The sequence below is a fragment of the Trachurus japonicus genome, chromosome 13, assembly GCF_045865225.1.
Source record: "Trachurus japonicus isolate A0001 chromosome 13, Traja_1.0".
Lineage (NCBI taxonomy): Eukaryota > Metazoa > Chordata > Actinopteri > Carangiformes > Carangidae > Trachurus > Trachurus japonicus.
The window spans coordinates 8029988-8050105 of record NC_140919.1 but is presented as its reverse complement, the minus strand read 5'-3'; the positions used below and the strand labels follow the sequence as shown (position 1 = coordinate 8050105).

General features: G+C 39.3%; 1 protein-coding gene across 4 annotated transcripts in view; it reads left to right on the top strand.

Annotated features, from left to right (window-relative positions):
• The first annotated feature begins 2789 nt into the window (after window positions 1-2789).
• Window positions 2790-20118, top strand: part of bcas3 (BCAS3 microtubule associated cell migration factor) — a 481047-nt gene continuing 463718 nt past the window's right edge. For all 4 annotated transcript variants that reach the window (XM_085794770.1, XM_085794769.1, XM_085794772.1 and 1 more), the window contains exons 1-5: window positions 2790-2924; window positions 7152-7249; window positions 7368-7422; window positions 7901-7976; window positions 9578-9684. In XM_085794770.1, the coding sequence (XP_085650896.1) occupies window positions 7179-7249; window positions 7368-7422; window positions 7901-7976; window positions 9578-9684 (309 nt within the window). In that variant the 5' untranslated portion in view covers window positions 2790-2924; window positions 7152-7178. The remainder of the gene's footprint in view (window positions 2925-7151; window positions 7250-7367; window positions 7423-7900; window positions 7977-9577; window positions 9685-20118) is intronic.

Here is a 20118-nt window from a genome sequence, read left to right as displayed (position 1 = left end):
TTGACCCTTCTGAAACAGATTAACATCTTTTCCAGGACCACAGGATGTGTCTTCAGACATGGTTGTTTAAGAAATGAGACTGCATCAGGGTTAGATAAGTTGTTACCAGTGGAAACATAATCATCCATGCAGTAATTATCCAATGGAAGGCTCGGACCTTTCTTTCTTTCTTTCTTTCTTTCTTTCTTTCTTTCTTTCTTTCTTTCTTTCTTTTTCCTTTATTTGTTTGAGAGGGACAGTGTACATTAATGAACATTTTAAAAAGATAAAATGTAAATGCACCCAAATATAGCCAAAATGCTAATTAGCTTAGCTTTGTTAAATCTAAAAGTCTAAAGTGGTGACTTTTTTTTTTATTTGGACGGCCAGTGTATATTGGATAGACTAGAATATCTTTACTCACATATGTGTAACCCTGTTGTATTGATGTCCTCTCGGGCAGGCAATAAACACTTGAAGCAGACGTGTTGGTAACAGCCAATAGCCTATATTGATCCTCAGTTGACTCTCTGGTTGTATGACAGAAAAAGAGCAGCGTTGAGTAACATTTTTCTCCATTGTCATGGGTATAGCGTATGATACAAATAAAATAAAGTAAAATACTTTTACTATGATTGTATAGTGCATCTTTTTATACTGTAATGTATGTGAATAAAACAAAAAGTGAATGTGCAATGTGTGAATAAAAGTGTGAATGTGTATCAAGCATAGATAAGAATGAATTTCAAAATAAAATGCAAGCTACACTGTCAGCTATTACCCTTTTTCATTTTACATTTGACATTTCAGAAACTGCATGGTGTGGGATAAACATGAATTAAACATAACACAGCAACACACCTCTGCTGTCTCATTTGCACACTCACACACACGTACCTGGTTGTATGACAGAAAAAGAGGAGCGTTGAGTAACATTTTTCTCCATTGTCACGGTCACATCTCTACGGAAGAAAACAGCATCGTGTTAAGCTAATGCTAGCTCCGTGCTACACGTTTCCGTCGACAACAAAACAACAAAAACACCATTTAAGTTGTGGAGAGCATGGAAATATCATCACTAACACACAGACACACTATAATATTAAATTTAACATGACTCGAACAACTGTAAACACAGTTTTTGTCCACGAGACTCGGGGCATGTTAAGTTACCTCTTGGTTGAATCCTCTTTTTTTTTTTTTTTCAAATTTTTATTGAAAAAGTACAAAAATAAACAACACTGGCATTTTTCATAGTGCATATACCATAAGTGTCAAGGGAATGCCAGATGAACATCATTCAACATTAGTGCAAGTTAACTCGGAACATACACATTAGTGCTTCAATAGAATACATTTAGAGCAGTTGAAATAAAAGTAAAATTAAAATAAACATCTCAAAATAAATAGTCAAAAAATAATTTTAATATAAAATAGAATAAACATTGATTTCATGAGGGGGATTCAAATCAATTTTAGTTATTCATTTCAGTGGGAAAATTCTTTAAATTATCACATAGTTTCTGTGCCTTTATTTCTGTTACAAGTTTTAGTGATTTCATGTACAATTTAAACTCATTCATGAAGACAATAAATTTGGGGGATGACTTCATAACTCTATTCTTGTGGATGAAAAATTTAGCTAGACAAAGAATTAAATTGCAACAGAGTTCATCATATTTGTTTTGTAAGATCATACCGAAAGTGACATCATCACGAGAGATAGCAGCTGGGAATAATACTATTTTTTGTTTGATCCAATTGTGGATGTCAACCCAGAATGTTTGCATTATATCACATGAGAAGAAGATATGTGGTTGAATCCTCATTGCTGGTGGGAATTTCCCATAATTCCTCTTCTCTTACACTTTTCAGTCACACACATACAACAGACAGCAGAGAACGCTTAACCCACATTTAGCTGTATTCACTCACTCTTTTAACTATGTTACATATGTATTTTTCAAGAACGTTTAAATTGCATATTATTTATTTATTTATTTTTGTTTAAAAGAAAAATCAAGTTAGATTGCATAGGCTACTGCATTTTACTTTTCAAATTTCTATTTACATTTGAATATTGTCCTGTGTACACTTTCATATAAAAGATAAGTAAGTAGGCTATATTACATGAAAATGAATGGAAGTTGGATTATTGCATGTTTATTTTTTAATTTGTACTCAAATTACAGATGTACATGTTTTCTATTTTCATTTTCAGGTTGTTATATCATATTATATTTATAGTATATATAGTGTAGTCCACTTTAGGCCTCCACATGGTTCTCATTGATCCAGTCCCACCCAGCTTCACCCTGCAGAGAAGATCTAATCAGTCAGACACAGAGGAAACGCCTGAGTGTGTGAGTCCGGACTTTACATTCACACAGACCGATATTAACTAATATTATGATTGATTATATACTTTATTAAGCACTGTTAGTGTTTTCAAAATATACTTTTCTTTAGGACTTTTATTTTCTTGTGAATTAAAGGTCTTGCACGCTACCACGAGTAGGCTACAAAGCAACCTCGCGAGATTACATGGTAATTGCAGATTGTGTTGTTATCACTGATCGATATTATTGATTATTATTATTCAGTGACGTGTTTAAAACCATAATAAACACAGTCTGTTCTGTTTAAATCAGTTAAAACACACGCAGTACTGCCCGAACACATGATAGTCTTTTATTTTGTAAAACCCCACCAAGACTCACAGCACGTTAGTCCCGCCCCTTCCTCTCTCCCTCTCTTCTGATTGGCTGGAGGAAACCGTTCGGGCGCTCTGATTGGCTGCCCATTACACAACACGCAGTCACAGTTTCCGGGTGGCAGCAGCACCAGTCTGTTTGTGTTTTGGACAGAAAACCTCTCTCAACAACAAACCGACACACAAGTTCACAACGGAGGAGCCTGACAGCGTCCGACACAACAACAGCCGGGTTCGTTACCACCACACAAACACACACACTTTCACGGTAACGTAGCAACGAGCCGTGACACGCGCGACACGACAGTTAACGTTATCTGCTGCTGCCCGTGCGGCTAAGCTACAGTTAGCGGTGCAGCTAGTGGGGCAATAACATAAACACCGAGGAGCAGCAGGGGTAATAAATAAAAACACCGAGGAGCAGCAGGGGTAATAAACCAGACACGGTAACGTTAACGGGAGGAGAAGAGCTAACGGAGACGGTAACGTTAACGGGAGAAGCTCATGTGTTATCATCTCCCCTGTTTAAGTTGCTGCATGAAGCTGAAGCCCACAGTGTTGTTGACATCCTACAGCAGCAGCAGTGGTCCCTGAATGCACCATTAATGGACCTGCTGTGTATGCATGAACTCTTTTTATTCTTTTCTATTATTTCCAGTAGTATTATTGTTATTTTTAACCTGTTAGTGAATGCGGCTGATGTGAGGCATTGCATCAACACCTTCTTTCATTAGTCAGCACAGCAGGCAGGAGTGGTTTATTTTATTTTTGCAGGTCAGCTGTTGTTGTGCAATATAAATATGTGGTATGATGATCTAACTGTTTCTTTAAATTATAACTTCCAGAGGAAACCGTCAGTGACACGTCTTGCATGGTGTGCGTGCATGGAGGCCATGGCGGTTGAGTGCATTACTTATTGTTTTCTTTGAAACAACTGTACCTGCTGATTCCTGGTCTTTCTGAAGCTCTCCACCAGTGTCCTGGACTGTTGGGGAACCATTCTGATTATTGTTTTGACTCTTCTGTCTGAAATCTTTGGTTGCGTAGGTCTTTAGACAGCTCTTAGACAGCTCTTTGCTATTACCTATCATGCAATACTTCTTGTCTGACACCTTGGTGGTGAGAAACCGTTTTAAAAGGCATCAATCAGGACTAAACCAGCAGATATTACTTTGCACTGATAGGAGACAGGATTACATTCTAAATACTGACAAACTCCAGCTGCTTTCTTGGCTTTCCATACCTTTTTGCCCCTCCTTTTCTTCATGTGTTCAATACTTATTCCCTGTGTCATTTCACTTTATTACACATGACTTAATTTATGGACATTAATGTTCGGATTTCTTTGTATGTGTGCATTACTTGGGTTGATGCCGACATCTTGTGAAAATTTCATGTCAATAGCTCTATTAGAAATATGTTTTCTGAGAAAAATGTTGACGTGTTCAATACTTATTTTCCCCGCTGTATATAACACTGATAGTCTGCAGCAGGAAAAGGCTGATGAGCCAATCAATGAGCCAGTCTCATCTCTTCTGTTTACTGCATGAAGCCCACAGTGAGTCTGTGGGTCTGTCCTACTGTTGACCTGTGTAGCATGAACTCTTGTTCTTTAAAAAAAATATATATATATTTCCAATATTATTATTGTTATTTTTAGCCTGTTAGTGAATGCGGCTGACGTGAGGTATTGCATCAACACCTTCTTTCATTAGTCAGCACAGCAGGCAGGAGTGGTTTATTTTATTTTTGCAGGTCAGCTGATGTTGTGCAATATAAATCTATGTGATATGAAGATCTAACTGTTTCTTTAAATTATAACTCCCAGGGGAAACCGTCAGTGACACGTCGTCCTGCACATCCTCTGTTTACTGTCTGTTTCATACAGAGGAGGTCGTTGCAGCTCTCTGTTTTATGAACTGCAAGTCAATATCAGGGCTCCAAATTAGCTTTTTTTTTTACCATGAGCACAGTGCAAGTAGATGAAACATTTACTTGCACTGTCTCAGATTTTAGGGGCAAAATGCCTCCATTTAGGGGCAGACTGGAGCCCTGCATATAAAATGTATAGCACTGATAGTCTGCAGCAGGAAAAGGCTGATGAGCCAGTCTCATCTCCTCTGTTTACTGCATGAAGCCCACAGTGAGTCTGTGGGTCTGTCCTGTTGTTGACCTGTGTAGCATGAACTCTTGTTCTTGTTCTGGTTCTTATTGCCAATATTATTGTTATTATCAGCCTGTTAGTGAATGCTGCTGGTGACGTGAGGTATTGCATCAACACCTTCTTTCATTAGTCAGCAGGCAGGAGTGGTTTATTTTGGCAGGTCAGCTGTTGTTGTGCAATATAAATATGTGGTATGAAGATCTAACTCTTTCTTTAAAGCTGCGGTATAGGCAGGATTTGTTTTAAAAACAAAATATGAACCTTTTTTCCCTTTTCTTTTAAGAAAATAGTGTTTTTCCATTCAGCTATCAGTAAGGAAAGGTGTGTGTGTTTGGGGCGATCACAGTGTGTCTACAGCTGAAGCTCCCAGTGTCTCTGACCAACCAGGAACCCCCAGACCAGAACAGATTCGATTGGTCAAAGATAACGGGAGTTGTAGGCTTGTTTTTAAAACAAATCCTGCCTTAAATTATAATGTCCCTAAAGTCGCTAACCCTCTACACATCCTCTGTGTTTACTGTCGTCACAGCTCACTGTTTTATCTACTATCAATTGATGGTGGTTTTAATGGGCTGATATCTCATGACAGATCGGTACACTCCAGTCAGCAGGGGTTGATCTATCTATCTATCTATCTATCTATCTATCTATCTATCTATCTATCTATCTATCTATCTATCTACCTATCTATCTATCTATCTATCTATCTATCTATCTATCTATCTATCTATCTATCTATCTATCTATCTATCTATCTATCTATCTATCTATCTATCTATCTATCTATCTGTCTGTCTGTCTGTCTGTCTGTCTATCTGTCTATCTATCTATCTATCTATCTATCTATCTATCTATCTATCTATCTATCTATCTATCTATCTATCTATCTATCGTAATGAATCACAAGGTTCATTTGGTTGATGTTGCAGTAATGTGCAGTCAGGGTCCATCCGTCCATTATTTGAAGGGTTGAGCTTTGTGTCATCCAGCTGTTTCTCCACTGCGGAGGTGTCAGATCGACACCGGAGCAGCTCAGACTCTCTAGGCTTTGATCAGAAAACACATTTCATCTGCGCTTGCAACTTTGCACGTTGATGCACAAAGGTTGATGAAACCTGCAGCAGAAAGTGAAGTGAAGTTCCAGAGAGCCTCTTATCGCTGCTTCTGTTTCTCACTGTCTCCTTCCTCACACCTAAATGATCATATGATGTTCTGTTTGCTCCTGCTTCTGGTTGATGATGTGTTGTTGGATGTTGGTGAACTGTGACAGGAGGAATTCTGTACATTTTATAGCATTGTAGCTCATTGTGGTTCGCTGGGTGTTTCTCATGTTTAATCTGAGCTCACTGATGAAGAGAGGTGGATAAAATATTATAAAACACTAGCCTGACAAGCCAGACTGTATCATTAACATGTCTAGTCTGGCAACGAGCGGTAGACCTCGGCTCAATCCAGGGGGCGGGATGAAGGCTGTCGGTAGTGCTACGACCAATCAGAGCAAAGAGCAGGATGGCGTCGGTAGATTAAACTTTTCCCATATCCCGTCGGCAAAACACCAAATACATCCTTCTTTGAAATGAACGACTTCAGTGCAGTTTCTTGCTCAACTTTTAAAGAAAATGACAAGTTTAATTCTTTCAAAGTTGATGCCAACGCCGATTCAAACGATTCCTTTGCCAAAGCCATCTTCTTGTCATGTTTTTCACCGTTGCAAGTATGTTGTCATGGCGTTAAGCCGCCCAACGACTCTCTAAACAGATAGAGCGCTGTGATTGGTCAACACAAACGGTGTTCACTTCGAGACTCAAAAAGTTCCTATGGCTCGTTTCTAGACCCACCTACGGAGCAAAGAGATTTGCTGCCGCTAGATTTCTAGGCTAATAAAACACTTTAATATCGAGTAGATTGAGCTCATCGTCCCTCAGACATCACCGCATTTATTTACAGCCTTCATTTATTCTCCATGTTTTTGTTGTAGTTTCCCTGGTTAACATTTAACCTCTTGTGAATAAGATTATTTATTAGGAGGCCACTGATTCAACTTGCAATTCGAGAACTCCTTAGAAAGTGATGCACAAGCTGTGAAACTGTGATTATAAATGTTTTTATAAAGAATTGCAGTGTTAAATGTGCCGTGGTGTCTCTGGATAAACTAGATAGATAGATTTGGATGCATGCGTTTTTGTTAATCCAATATGTGCAGGTAAACAGACAGACAGACAGTGTTTATATCGGTGTGATCACAAACTCATTGTTTTAATGTGAAAATGTGTGTGTCTGTGTGTGTGTTTTCAGGAGAAACAACAAGAACCAGGAGACAAAATGGCGTCCGACTCTCCACGCAGACCGAGCCGCTGTGCTGGAGGGGTTCTGGTGCGAGCTCAGGCTGCAACGTGAGGACGGATATTTAGATTGTTATCATTGTTTTTATCATTGTTTTATTGCTGTGATGTAGAACAGCATCAGCACTGCAGGGTGAGTTCATCATGGCTGTTGTTTCCTCCGTCACAGGGAGCAGTCGTACATGGAGAGCGTTGTGACCTTCCTGCAGGACGTCGTCCCTCAGGTGATTCATCTTCTCATTCACACTGAAACTCACACTAACAACTGTTAGTTTACCAATTACCACCACACTGATTGATTATAATGAGCTCAGCTGGACTTCAGGATGACGAAGCAGCTGCAGAGACAGTTTAATCAACATCTGGTGTCGATCAGCATGCTTCAGTTTAATTTGTGTGCAATAGAATAATAAAAATCGAATCATAAAATATTCGGGTATTTTAGAGTATCGATCATTTCTGCAGTTAGGATTCATGTTCTTGTCAAAAAAAGTAAACAGAAACTACAATAAATTGAAAATATTGAATCTCAAAACATAAAAATCACAAAAACAAATTGAACCAGGAATCAAGTGTAACGTCTCAGCTTGACAGAATAATAAAACATGTTGCACCAGAGGATGTTTTGAATAATAAACGACCGGTGATTTGTGATTGTGGATGTTTTACATTGTTGTGGTGTTCTCTGTGTTTAAACCACAGGCATACACCGGAGCTCCACCCACCGACGAGAAGGAGAAAATAATTTGGGTTCGATTTGAGAAAACTGACATCAACGGTGAGTGTTTGACTTGGTTTGAGAAGAAGTCGACGTTTCATGTTGATAAGCTGCTCTTGTTTTCAGGCTGCGCAGTTTAAAACCATGATTCAGAACTCAGTGAAGTCACGTTGTTCAATCATCAAAGTCTGGCCACAAGAAAAAAGGTTTGTTAAAGGTAGAGTCAGTAAGTTTGGTAAAGGTAGAGTCAGTAGGTTAAAGGTAGAGTCAGTAAGTTTGATGTAGGTTAAAGGTCGAGTCAGTAGGTCTGGTGAGTAGAAGTCTATAGGTGATGATGAAGCAGGACTTTTTTTTTTTTTTTAAGTATATTTTTTGGCTTTTTGCCTTCATTCGATAGTCCACAGTGGAGATAGACAGGAAAGGGGGAGGCAGAGAGAGGGGGAATGACATGCAGGAAAGGGCTGCCCGACTCGGGATTCGAACCGGGGGCCATGGGGTGGCCGCTCTACCCACTGCGCCACGCACCGCCCCATGAAACAGGACTTCTGTTGTGTATCAGTCTATATTTAGTTTTACCTCTAATGCCCGGTTCACACTGTGTGATTTTGGGCCGTCGCAGACGAAAGACGACCATCGTAGGAGAATCGTGGCGAAATCTTTGGTCGTGGCTCTAAATCGGCCGCCTTGCGTCGCACTGTGAGACACGTTCTAGGACGGCCGTTGTCAGCGTCTTGCGACCAAAGACGACCTGCGATTAAATTCTGACAGTGTCAGAAAACTGCTACGACGTACGTCTACTAATCAGCTGATGGACGTCTATCAGTTTTACTGTGGTGGCGCAGATGACAGGGATGAGCAATTATTTCCAAGTAAATAGTCATTCAATTAAAAAAAAAACCTGAATAGTTGTTGTCTTATCGTCTTGTCTGGAAAAGTGTTTGTTCCCTTTTACTGTCGCAGAAGAAGGAGGGACAGAGGCTACAGCCATCAGAAAGGTTGTGTTTGAAACTATGTCAAAAAAACCAAACATGTGCGGACTGTGATGAGAAGTGGTCGCCTACCAGAGAATATTGAGTTTATGCTGGGGGAGGTGACTTCCTCCTCGTTTACATTTGCTCTTATTATGTGACGGTACTGCTGTCATGTTCTCCGGTACCAATACAGGTTGTGTGTGTGTGTGTGTGTGTGTGTGTGAAGAGGGAGGGAGGGGGGGGGGTAACGGGCGACCTGCGATTCAGTAGAACGATCATCGTACAGTCTGCACATGTCAAACTTGACATCGTACTAAAGATTATTAGATCCATGATGTTGCACAGTGTGTCATGCAATAGTCTTATAAGACTGCTAAAATCGCACAGTGTATAGAGGCCAGAAGTCGCTGTGCACCATGTTAAGAGTTAGTGACTTGAGGGTATTTATTTATTTCCCATCATGCTTCCTCCAGTATGTTTGTTAGGTTGTGTGAATGACTGAATGTGTATGGCCACGGTGGACTGTAGGAACTGAATTGCCCTTTGGGGATTAATAAAGTCTTTATCTGTATCTGTTAAAACGCTGACTTACACACAGTGAGTAGACGAGAGTGGTTGTGTAGAAAATAAAGAGTTTACAGTATAAATCTGCGTCCTCTTGATGAACTCCCTCTCTCTGTTTCCTCCCAGACACGTCCCGTAACCCAGAGTTAATGGAGATGCACAGCGGCACCACCGACCCCCCCCTCTGCCTCATGATCGGCTACACCGACGGGATGCAGATCTGGGGCGTCTCGGTAAGTCCAGCGCCCGACTGACGCACTTTACCGTTAATAGAGAAGCTGTGGCTGTAGTGATGTGGTGTAGTGTAGAAATCAACTAGAGTTATACATTATCTTTCAACATATTGACCCAGAAGTGGCAGATAAAAGACATTATTTCATGTTTCATTTTTAAAGATGTGATTGATAATGTTCACTTTAGATATTATATACCAGTGGTCCCCAACCACCGGGCCGCGGACCGGTACCGGTCCGTGGATCATTTGGTACCAGGCCGCAGAAAGATGAAATGAAAATGAAAAAAAAAAAAAATAGTTTGTTTCGTCTATTTCACACTTCCGGTCATTTTATTTAGAAAATGTTGCCACTTCCGTTTGTGCATCGTTCCAGCGCTGCGCAATTGACAGGCAGGCACAAACGTAAAAGAGTGAAAAACACACGTCGCCGGGCCGGGAAAAACTCAATAATGAGACGACAGAAGACCCGACGCCTTCCAACAAGAAGAAAGCTGTTCTAAAAGAAAAAGCACGAGTCCTGTTTAAATTACGGGTTCATTGCAACAGGTGATTCACATGCTCCAAGCTCCGCAATGTGTGTGTGGGACCCGGCCGGCACAACACCTGCTCTCTGCCGCTTCATCACTTCACAGAAAACGTATCTCCCTGCGTTCTGGATTTAAGCAGAATATCCTGAGATCACCACAAAAGCACGGAAAACCTGCTTCCATTACAAACATATTATGTTTGTGAAACGGAGTTTTCTGCAGCTTCAGCAGCAAAACGAGATGACAGAGTAGACAGGAACCGAGATGACAGACGGAGCATCACCCCCAGATGACTGACATTATTATTGTGATACTATATTATGGTGAGTTGTAACAAAGAACGTAAACGTAAGAGAAAACTAGGCTATGTGAACATGTAGTCCTGTTTATACAGTAGGCCTACATGTAATGTAAACAGGAGAACGTACGCTACCCCCTAGCCCCCCCCCGAAGAGAACGACCCCCCCCCCCGGTCCGCGGTAAAATTTTCCACCGGTGACCGGTCCGCGGAGATAAAAAGGTTGGGGACCGCTGTTATATACGATACGATATAACAAACATGAAACATTAGAAGAAGTTAAAGCCCCAGTGTGTAACTTATTTGGCTTTTTATGATCAAAAATCAAACCTGTCTTTCATAAATCCTGAACTGAAGGTGAATCACAGCCGCATCCAAAGTAAAGCTTTCTGGTACCTTAGAATGAGTTGTTACAAGTCGTTACAAATACAGAAGTGGGCGACGCACCGAACCGAGGCGGCCATGTTGCATCGTGACCGTAGGTAACCACGGAAACGACCTGTTAAAACTGTCACCACTGTGTAGTGTGAGGAAGGACGGAGGCACCGGTGTTGCATTCAGGTGCAGTCAGGCAGACGGCCGTCGGCAAACCAACCGGATGTCATTTTACTCCACCAGAGAAAGACGGTAAAACAATACCACATCACCATGACAACATATTGTCAGACCACTTGTTTACATAGACGCTTGTTTATCCTGTTACATGCAGTGTCTGTTGTCTGTCTGACGTCCGCCCCATTTCACCTGAATGCAACATCAAGAATACGTTCAGATATGCAACCGCACCACTAGATGGGGGGAATTCCTACGCATTATGCCTTTAAACTTCAAGTCTGAGTTGTTTAAATGACAGAAATCTGTTTTGATGAATGTAAATAAGCCTTAACTTTGGATTGACTTAATCTAATATAATTAAACAAGATTTTATAGCCGATACATAAAAAAAGAAGAAAAAACAGGTTTGTTTTCACTTTAAAATTGTATACAAAACAAATTAGACAGATAAAGCTGCAAAACTATAAAATAATCACTGCATTCAAAACAAAAACCCATAGACGCTTGTTTATCCTGTTATAATACATATATATAATTATAATATTATCAGGTAATGTAAAGCTGAAAGAACTTGTAAAGTTGATATTTTGTTTTGCATATTTGAAAAGAAATGGGGAGGAAAAGAAAAACCTTCTGTAATCCCGCCCACTGGTCCAAAAACCATTGATTGATTATTGGTTGTTGGTTGTTAACACCATGGAACCCACAACCAGATATAAACAACTTTACATCCATTATTTACAAGAAAGAGAAACAAACAAACAATAAATAAAAGATAACCCAGAGCAGGTCCTTTTAAATCAGATTTTAGATGTGGAACACACAGATAACCTGAGAACCTGTTACCTTATGACCTCATTATGTAACGACCTGTATGACCCGACCTTTAGTCCCAGATCTGATCCCAGTTCGACACACAGCAGCAGCAGCAGCAGCAGCATTAAAGGGATAGTTCACCCAAAATTGAAATTTCACTCATTATCTCCTCCTCCCCCTCATGTGGACTAAGGGCTGGGAGAAGTTTCAGAGTCCTCCGTGGCTTCTCTGAGTTACAGGGGGTCTCGGCGTAGCAGTGCATGTCCATATAACGGTTGCAAATGGATACCAACTGTCTTCGTAACAAAAAGACACACCAAAAAACATCCAAATACCTCCATGCTGCTCGTATGTAATGTCCCTCTTGTATTGAAGCCCCGACATGAGAAATTGTTCCAAAAACAATTAAATAAGTCTATATCAAGTCTTTTTGTAGCGGAAGCTTCTCGTAGCTCCTCGAGCGCTACAAAACAAGCTTGAAATACAGACTTACTTAATTTTTTTCGGGACAATTTTGCATTTCGGGCCTTCAATACAAGACGGACATTACATACAAGCAGCATGGAGGTATTTGGATGTTTTTTGGTGTGTCTTTTTGTTACGAAGACAGTTGGTATCCATTTCAATTTCAATTTTGGATGAACTATTCCTTTAACAGTAGCAGCAGCAGCAGCAGCTTCACCTGTGTGACCCAAACTCAAAGGTCAAACACCGGATCGTTAGCTGCTGCTGCTGCTGCTGGGACGAGTGCCGACGTGTCTGTGATCGACTAACGAACGAACGAGTGGAGGAAACACAGACAGTTCATGTATCGACTGTAGTGAGACTCAACCACACAGTCGACTGAGACTGATGCAGTGTTTCATGTTTAAAATACACACATTCACCAGATTATAGTCGTTAATTTAATGTAATTATTCAGACAGAGGACAGAGATGTTCTATCAAATAGAATATATTAGAAATGAATGTAGGTTGAACATATAAGTAGCATTTCAAAGTGTTATGTTATGTTTATTTATTTGATATGGACATCACAAATACATTGAGACTGTTCCAGTGGACAGAACAGATGCTTTGCTTGAGTGTGTTTAGCACATGTGCTAATTTTCAACACCAGTCCATAGGCGGCAATTCAAAAAGCACAGAACATATTATCAACAGTATAAGATAAAACCAAGTGCATGACACTACATCATGACAGTAGCAGACTAAAAAATACAGAGCACAAGATCAACGAGAGGAGATTGAGCAAACAGAAATCATGTTCCTAACAGTAAAAATAGTAACAATGAAGAAGTCCATATTTATACATGTGAGCATTGTTGTTTTGCTTGTATCTGCTGTTTATCATATTATTATCATAGAGAAAAATACAATATAATAACATCATCCACTGAAATGTAATCAAAGTATGATAGATATGTTTATAGAAGTTGATTTAATTCATTCACCAAACATAACAGGTTAAACACCAACACAACATCTCTCTCGTGTGTCTGATAACATCTGCTCCTCTGTCACAAAATGATTAATTAACAAAGAAAATGATTAAATAAAATAAAAAGTAGAATTTAAATAGCTTTTGTTAAAGTTTTAACAGTTTAAACTTTGTTCTTTAAAGTTGTATCTGATCAAATCTTCACAGTGCAGTTCTGCCGTCCGTCCAGCAGGCGGCAGCATCGACCAGGTTATGAACCGCAGCTCCTCCTCACGTTGATTGACAGCTCCTCTCAAACAGAAATGCAGCCAAATGTTACGTTTGTTTGTGCATATTTTATTTGAATCCTTCTGACTCATTTCATCATTTTTATTTTCAGTTTTTATTCATATTTATTTTAATTATTATGATTGTTGTAGCTCAGGATTAAATCTAAACAAAATATACTCACAATTCAAACACTCAGATTGCAGTTTATTAGGAACACCCAGCTAGAAAATACAGCAGGCTAATCCTGTTAAAGAAATCCTAACATTTTATATACAATAATATATATATTTTTAAAAATGTTAATTCAGTTTTATGGTGATTTTTTATTATAATTATTAAGTATTTTATTGTACTATATACAGTACATAGAGACAGGATTCTGTTATTTTGTTCACTCCATTTAAACCGATAAGGATACGTTTTATTCATTTATTTATGTTGCACCATTCATGGAAATGCAATAAAAATAAAACATGAAATTGCATTTACTCATTTTAATAATTTGAATAACAGAGAGAGCTGCAGCAGAAACAAACTGCACCGTCGTCTTTTAAACAGTAAAAAAAAAAACTGAGTGTGTATAGAAGAGACGATTCATAATAAACTCTAATAAGATAAATAATGATTTGTAACAGGAAATATAATAATAATAATATATATATAGTTATTTTACATGAATTAAAGTGGACACAGAAACATCCCAACAGTACAAGGTGAGTTAAATCAAACAGCGTTCATGACGTCAGTGGAAAAACCTCCGTCCATCTCACTCAGAGTCGTTGTAACTTATTTATATTAAAGTTTCAGCTGCTGCAGGGCGGCTGGGGCCTTTTGTTTTTCACATTATTGTGTAAACAAAAATTTATTTAATCCAGAATATAATTTGTTATGAGTAAGACAGAGTGCAGGTTGTTCCAGTTGGAGCTGCTGCTGCTGTTGCCGTGGCCACAGGGCGGCGCTGTCCTGGCTGTCATGACGACGATGCTGCTGACCTCTGTTATTTACAGATCAGACGTGAACCACAGAGACGGGATCATATATTAAATAAACACATTAAAACAAACGTCAAGAACCCGCATGTACACACACACACACACACACTCCTGCATCGTCACATCAAACATCAAAATCCTTTTCTTTTTTCTTTTTTCTTTTTTTGCCCAGAACACAAAAAAAACTTCTTTAAAGTCCGTCCTGGAAAATCATTAGAAGAATATTTTTTTCTTTTTCTTCTTTTTCTTCTGCTTGGCGACTTTAACAAATTACCCACAATCCCGCGGAGGCTTCACTCAGCGGGTATCACCTTTCATGTAGGCGCTGTCACTGAAACATGCAAACTTCACATACATCCTGTGAGATCTAAACACACCACGCTCCTTAATCAGCCGCTCTATAAACATCCAGAGGGACACACTCTTGCTTTTTTAGCCGTGAACACACACGTCGGGGGCGAAGTGATGTGGCGGCTTTTTTTATTCTTTTTCTATTGCTGCTGCTCGAAGGTTTTGCACTTATCGGCTGTGTTCATGCATGTGGCTTGAACTCTGGCAGGGAGGATTGTGTATTTTTATTTGATCTGGTTGTTGTTTCCAGCTCGACTCCGACAGTACAGTACGTAAGTCTAAATTAAAATACGCCGTGCGTTCACAAGAGTGACACACTCGTACTGTGTTACTGTGAAAGCCCCATTGAAACCCATTTAAACTGTGATTTTTGTCCAGAAGTCAAGAATTTCTTTTAATTAGTCATTATGCACAGTACACACATCATGAAATTTCCTTCAGTTCCTCTCGGCATTAAAAGACACTCAATAAAAGACAAACACGCTATAATATAAATATATAATATAAAATGACTCAGTGCAACCCTCCAGGGCCGTAGCAAACATCAACGAGGTCACCTGGAGGGCTGCTGTCAACCTCACTGAAAAGTGCAGATGTTAAAGTTTCTCTCAGTTTTTGTTTTTATATGATGGACCATGCAAAACCAGAGATATGATAGTTTTAATTTCATAGTACAACAAAATATTTATCTGAGGGTAAACGTGGGATGGGCAGGTGTTGCATTTCACTTCATACTGTATATTTGTCATTTTACCAAACGGGGAAAAACAAAGTGACCAAATCTGTGGATACTACTCAACGTGATTTTAGTAAGTAAGTAAGTAAATAAGTAAGTAAATTTAATTTATATAGCACCTTTCATAGATACAATCACAAAGTGCTTTACAACAAGGATAAAATGCAGCAAAAATACAGAGATCACAACAAGAAACACACAACGGGCACAGATACGTATAGGTAACTTCACAGAGGCTCCAGAACATCAACATCAGTAAAAAGCCTGTCTGAAAAGGTTTCTCTCTTCAAACCTTCAGAGGACTCTATGCTACGTAAGGTCAATTTTAGTGTATTTATGGGCCCAATACATTACTAAAGGTAGTGAAAACAATAATTGTCAGATATTGTAGGGTGAAGTTGTGCTAAAAAAAAAGAGAAAAATATACCAAACATGGGTACGGTCGGTTGGTAAACTTTTTTTTGTTTAATATATAAAGGCAAAATCAAAAGTATTCAAAAAACATACAATTATTTTATTACATCAATCTGGTGCTTTTGTCTTTTTTTTTTTTTTTACTACATCTCCACCAGATGGCGTCATTATCGGTATGCGGAGAAAAAACATGCGATGTCCCATAGGTGGCGCCACTGTCCCTCCCTCTCCTACAGTATAACGATCATCTGGCAAACCTGGCATTCAAAGGGTTAAAATCTTTACAAATGAGCGACCATGTGATGTTTGTGATCAGGACTGATGACGATTGAACGATTAATCCTAAAAAATATTGAAAATAAAATCAGCGTATCGTATCGATTCGATTCAGATTTTTGGGGCTACGATTCGATTCAAAATCGGATTTTCGATCCAAAACGATTTGATTCCTAATGATTTCTGCTTCAGTCTGTCGGTGTGAAAGGATCCTCATGATCTACTCCAGTCTGCTTTGCAAGACAGAATGACTGAAGTGTCTTTTTCACATTTATCCATGCTTAGATGGAATTGTTGAAACTGTTGCATAAAAGCAATATCACATATTGCTAAAGTAGCCGAACAAAATTAAAAGTGCTTCTTTATTTAAAAAAAAAATCGTGCAGTTTCACACGCTGCCTCTTAAATTCTAAGGAAACGGGGGCCGACGTCAGCAGATTTGTTTCTTTTCTTTTTTTTTTTTTTTTTTAATCGATTTTGGGACATTTTATATCGATTCTGAATCGTATTAAATGAGAATTGCGATTCTTATGTGAAGCGATTTTTTGGCACACCCCCTAATATTTTCACAGTTTTTGGAGGTTACAGCCGAACGAGTGAGTGTCAGGGACGTTAGAGCCGACTCTAAGGGTTAAATTTAAAGGTTTGAACTGGACACTTGTTTCTCGGCCTCTTATCACACACACACACACACACACACACAGACACACACTGTCCTCGCCGTCTCTGTCTCCGTCTCTGGGGTTTGTGAAAGTTTACGGGACGTTTTGTAAAGTAAGCAGTGCGGCGGCCTCGGTTTCTGCCTCCTGAGTGGCTGTGAAGTGTTTGTGACAGTTGCTACGCCAACACCCCGCGTAAATGGCCCCGGCGCCGTGCGATCCGTACACGTGTACACACACATGCTTTCACACACAGCGACGAAGACGACGATGATGATGATGATGATGGTGGTGGTGTAGATGGTGGTGATGATGGTGACGCTGACAGAGGTGATGAAGATCTCCGTCGCCTCGCGCTGCAGAGGTGTCGTCCACCGCCGCCGCCGCCAGATAAGACGCAGACTGCGGCCGACTAAGTTGTGTGTGTGGACGGATGCAGGTGTCTGTGGAAAGTGTCAGCGTTAATGCACGAGCTGTGGAGCCGCCCTGCAGCCGTGGAGCTCAGACGTCCCGAGGGACCCTGAACGCACCACACCGCATCAAATATACAAGAAGAGCTTCTGATGATGCTTCATAAAGTGGTTTTCAATTTTAATTTTTTAATGTATTCTCTCACCTTTTGATATGAGGCTTCACTGTGAAACATAAACACATTTCAGCAGCTCTTAAATTCTCTTAAAAAAAACAAACTTTTAAATATTTTATTTAATTATTTTATTATTTAAAATAAAACAAACAAAACAAGACAAAGTTTAGTTTAGTTTAGTTTAGTTTAGTTTATTAAGATCCCCCATTAGTTGCAGCAAAACCACAGCTATTCTTCCTGGGCTCCAACAGACTTACATACATTATATTCAGAATACAATAAAAGCAAAAACCAAAAAAAAACAAAAAACATCAGTACATGAACAAAAACAAAACAACACAATGAAAAAAACGAAACAACACAAGAAAAACCAATAACCACGGTGAGGTTTTTCCTCGATTTCATATCAGCACCTTTTACTACTACAGCCATATATACTCTTTATATTATATTATAGATCCATATTTTCCTATCCTATACTATCATATCATTCCTATACACAATATTTATATATATACTTATATATATATATACTATATATACACACACACACCCATACATATACGTTACATACCTTCATACCCATCTATACTCACAACATATACACACATTGCTACACTGTTTGCTGTTAAAAGCTGCACAGATTCATTCAGCAACAAACAAAAGACTTCATCATCAGCCGCAGTTAAACCTGTTGACAGCAGCAAATCAATAATATATATTTCTGCTATAATAGTAATAATACTACTACTAATAATAATAACAGTAACAATAAAGCCGTGTGGATGTAACTGAGGATCGACAGCTGTGCTTCCTTAATATCCAGCTGTTTGATGGAGCAAATGAAGACGTTTCATATCTTGAAGCTTTGGGCCTGAAAATGATTTTTAATGTCTGGAAAGTATCAGAGAGGGAAAGAAAAATGGAAATAATAAACTTCTGGTTCAGTCCAGTTCAACAAAGTGAAGAGAAAAAAAAAAAACAAGAAAAACACAGAAAACAACACAACATGGTAGAAATTTATACAAAACAGTTGAATATACAGGATCATAGTCAGACTTTATTTACCCAGGAAGTCCCTGCAGATTAAACATCAGCTTCACAACTGAGACCCGACCAAGGCTGTAAAAAGTAGTTTTTATTCTCATTTATTTGTTTATTTTTGGTTTTTAGTTTTACAACTTTATTAAACAGCAGCAGCGGAGACAGGACAGGACAAAAACCGGACCTGAAGACTTTGCTGTTTTTCACAGAACACAAGACAAAACATCAAAATGAAGTGTTTTCTAAATCCAGTTTTAAATGTGAAATATCTATCAGAAGATTAATTGTTATCTTATAAATGAATGTTCCTGTTTTCCATGTTTTATTGTTTAAATATGAAATTAAATGTAAATGTTTGATCAGTTTTTCCTCACACGTCCATGTTGCTACAGTTTGAAGCAACTTGAAAGCTTTTAATGTCATTGCACAGTAAAATACAATGAAATGCTTCTCCACTGTCACGCATACAATAATAAATACATCATAAAATACAACAGAGAACAATAAAAGGAGGTTACACATGCAACAAAATATACATGAATATACAACAAACACAACATTTAAAATGTACATAAACTTCTAAACTTTGTAAAAACGGAATCGCTACGTATAAACATGTTCCCAATTATGAAATAAATTGGATTTATTAGATTAAATAACTTGTTTAAAGTGTCTCTATATTTCTCTGTAGCTCTTTATATTTAATATATATTATAATAAAACCTGTTTATTAGTTTATTATAACAGATGTTCCTAAATAAATTCATCATGTCGTATAAAACTTGAGCTTGAGTCTGTGTCGTTGTGTCTACGTGTCTTCATCCTCGCCGTGTGTGCCGCCGCCGCCGTGCACTTCCCGTCACTGTGCTGCGTCAGTGTGTTGCGATCAGGCACCTGTTCTCCTGTTTGATCCCCTGTTTGATCCCCTGTTGGAGCACCTGCTGCCTCCCGACCTCCCCAATATGTCCGACCTGCCCCTGTGCTGCCGCGTTAGTGTTGCCGCCGGCGATGATGGCGTTGGCGTTGGGCGTTGGGGCGTTTGGTGGCGGCCGGCCGGCGCGCTCACTTGTGAATATGGCCCAGATATCGGTTCACAGCTTATGGCATTATTACATTTGAGAGATTAAAACAAGAGGAGCAGACACACACACACACACACACACCGAGCTCCACAAATGAAATGAATATAATGAATAACTCTCAGTGTGTGTGTGTGTTTTTGAAAAAGCAATTTGGCATATTGCACACGCCAGGCCGCCGCTAATGTAATGGTGGGAATGCTGCGGATGGCGGAGGATGTCACACAGAGCCATGTAAGACGGGGATGAGCGGCGGGGTAATGCACAATAACCCGCCGCATTAACCTCCACCCCCCCCTACCCCCCCACTCCTCCTCCTCCTCCTCTCATTTTAATCCAGCAAATTCCATTATTCCTCCTCCTCCTCCTCTTCGCCGCCGGTCCATTTG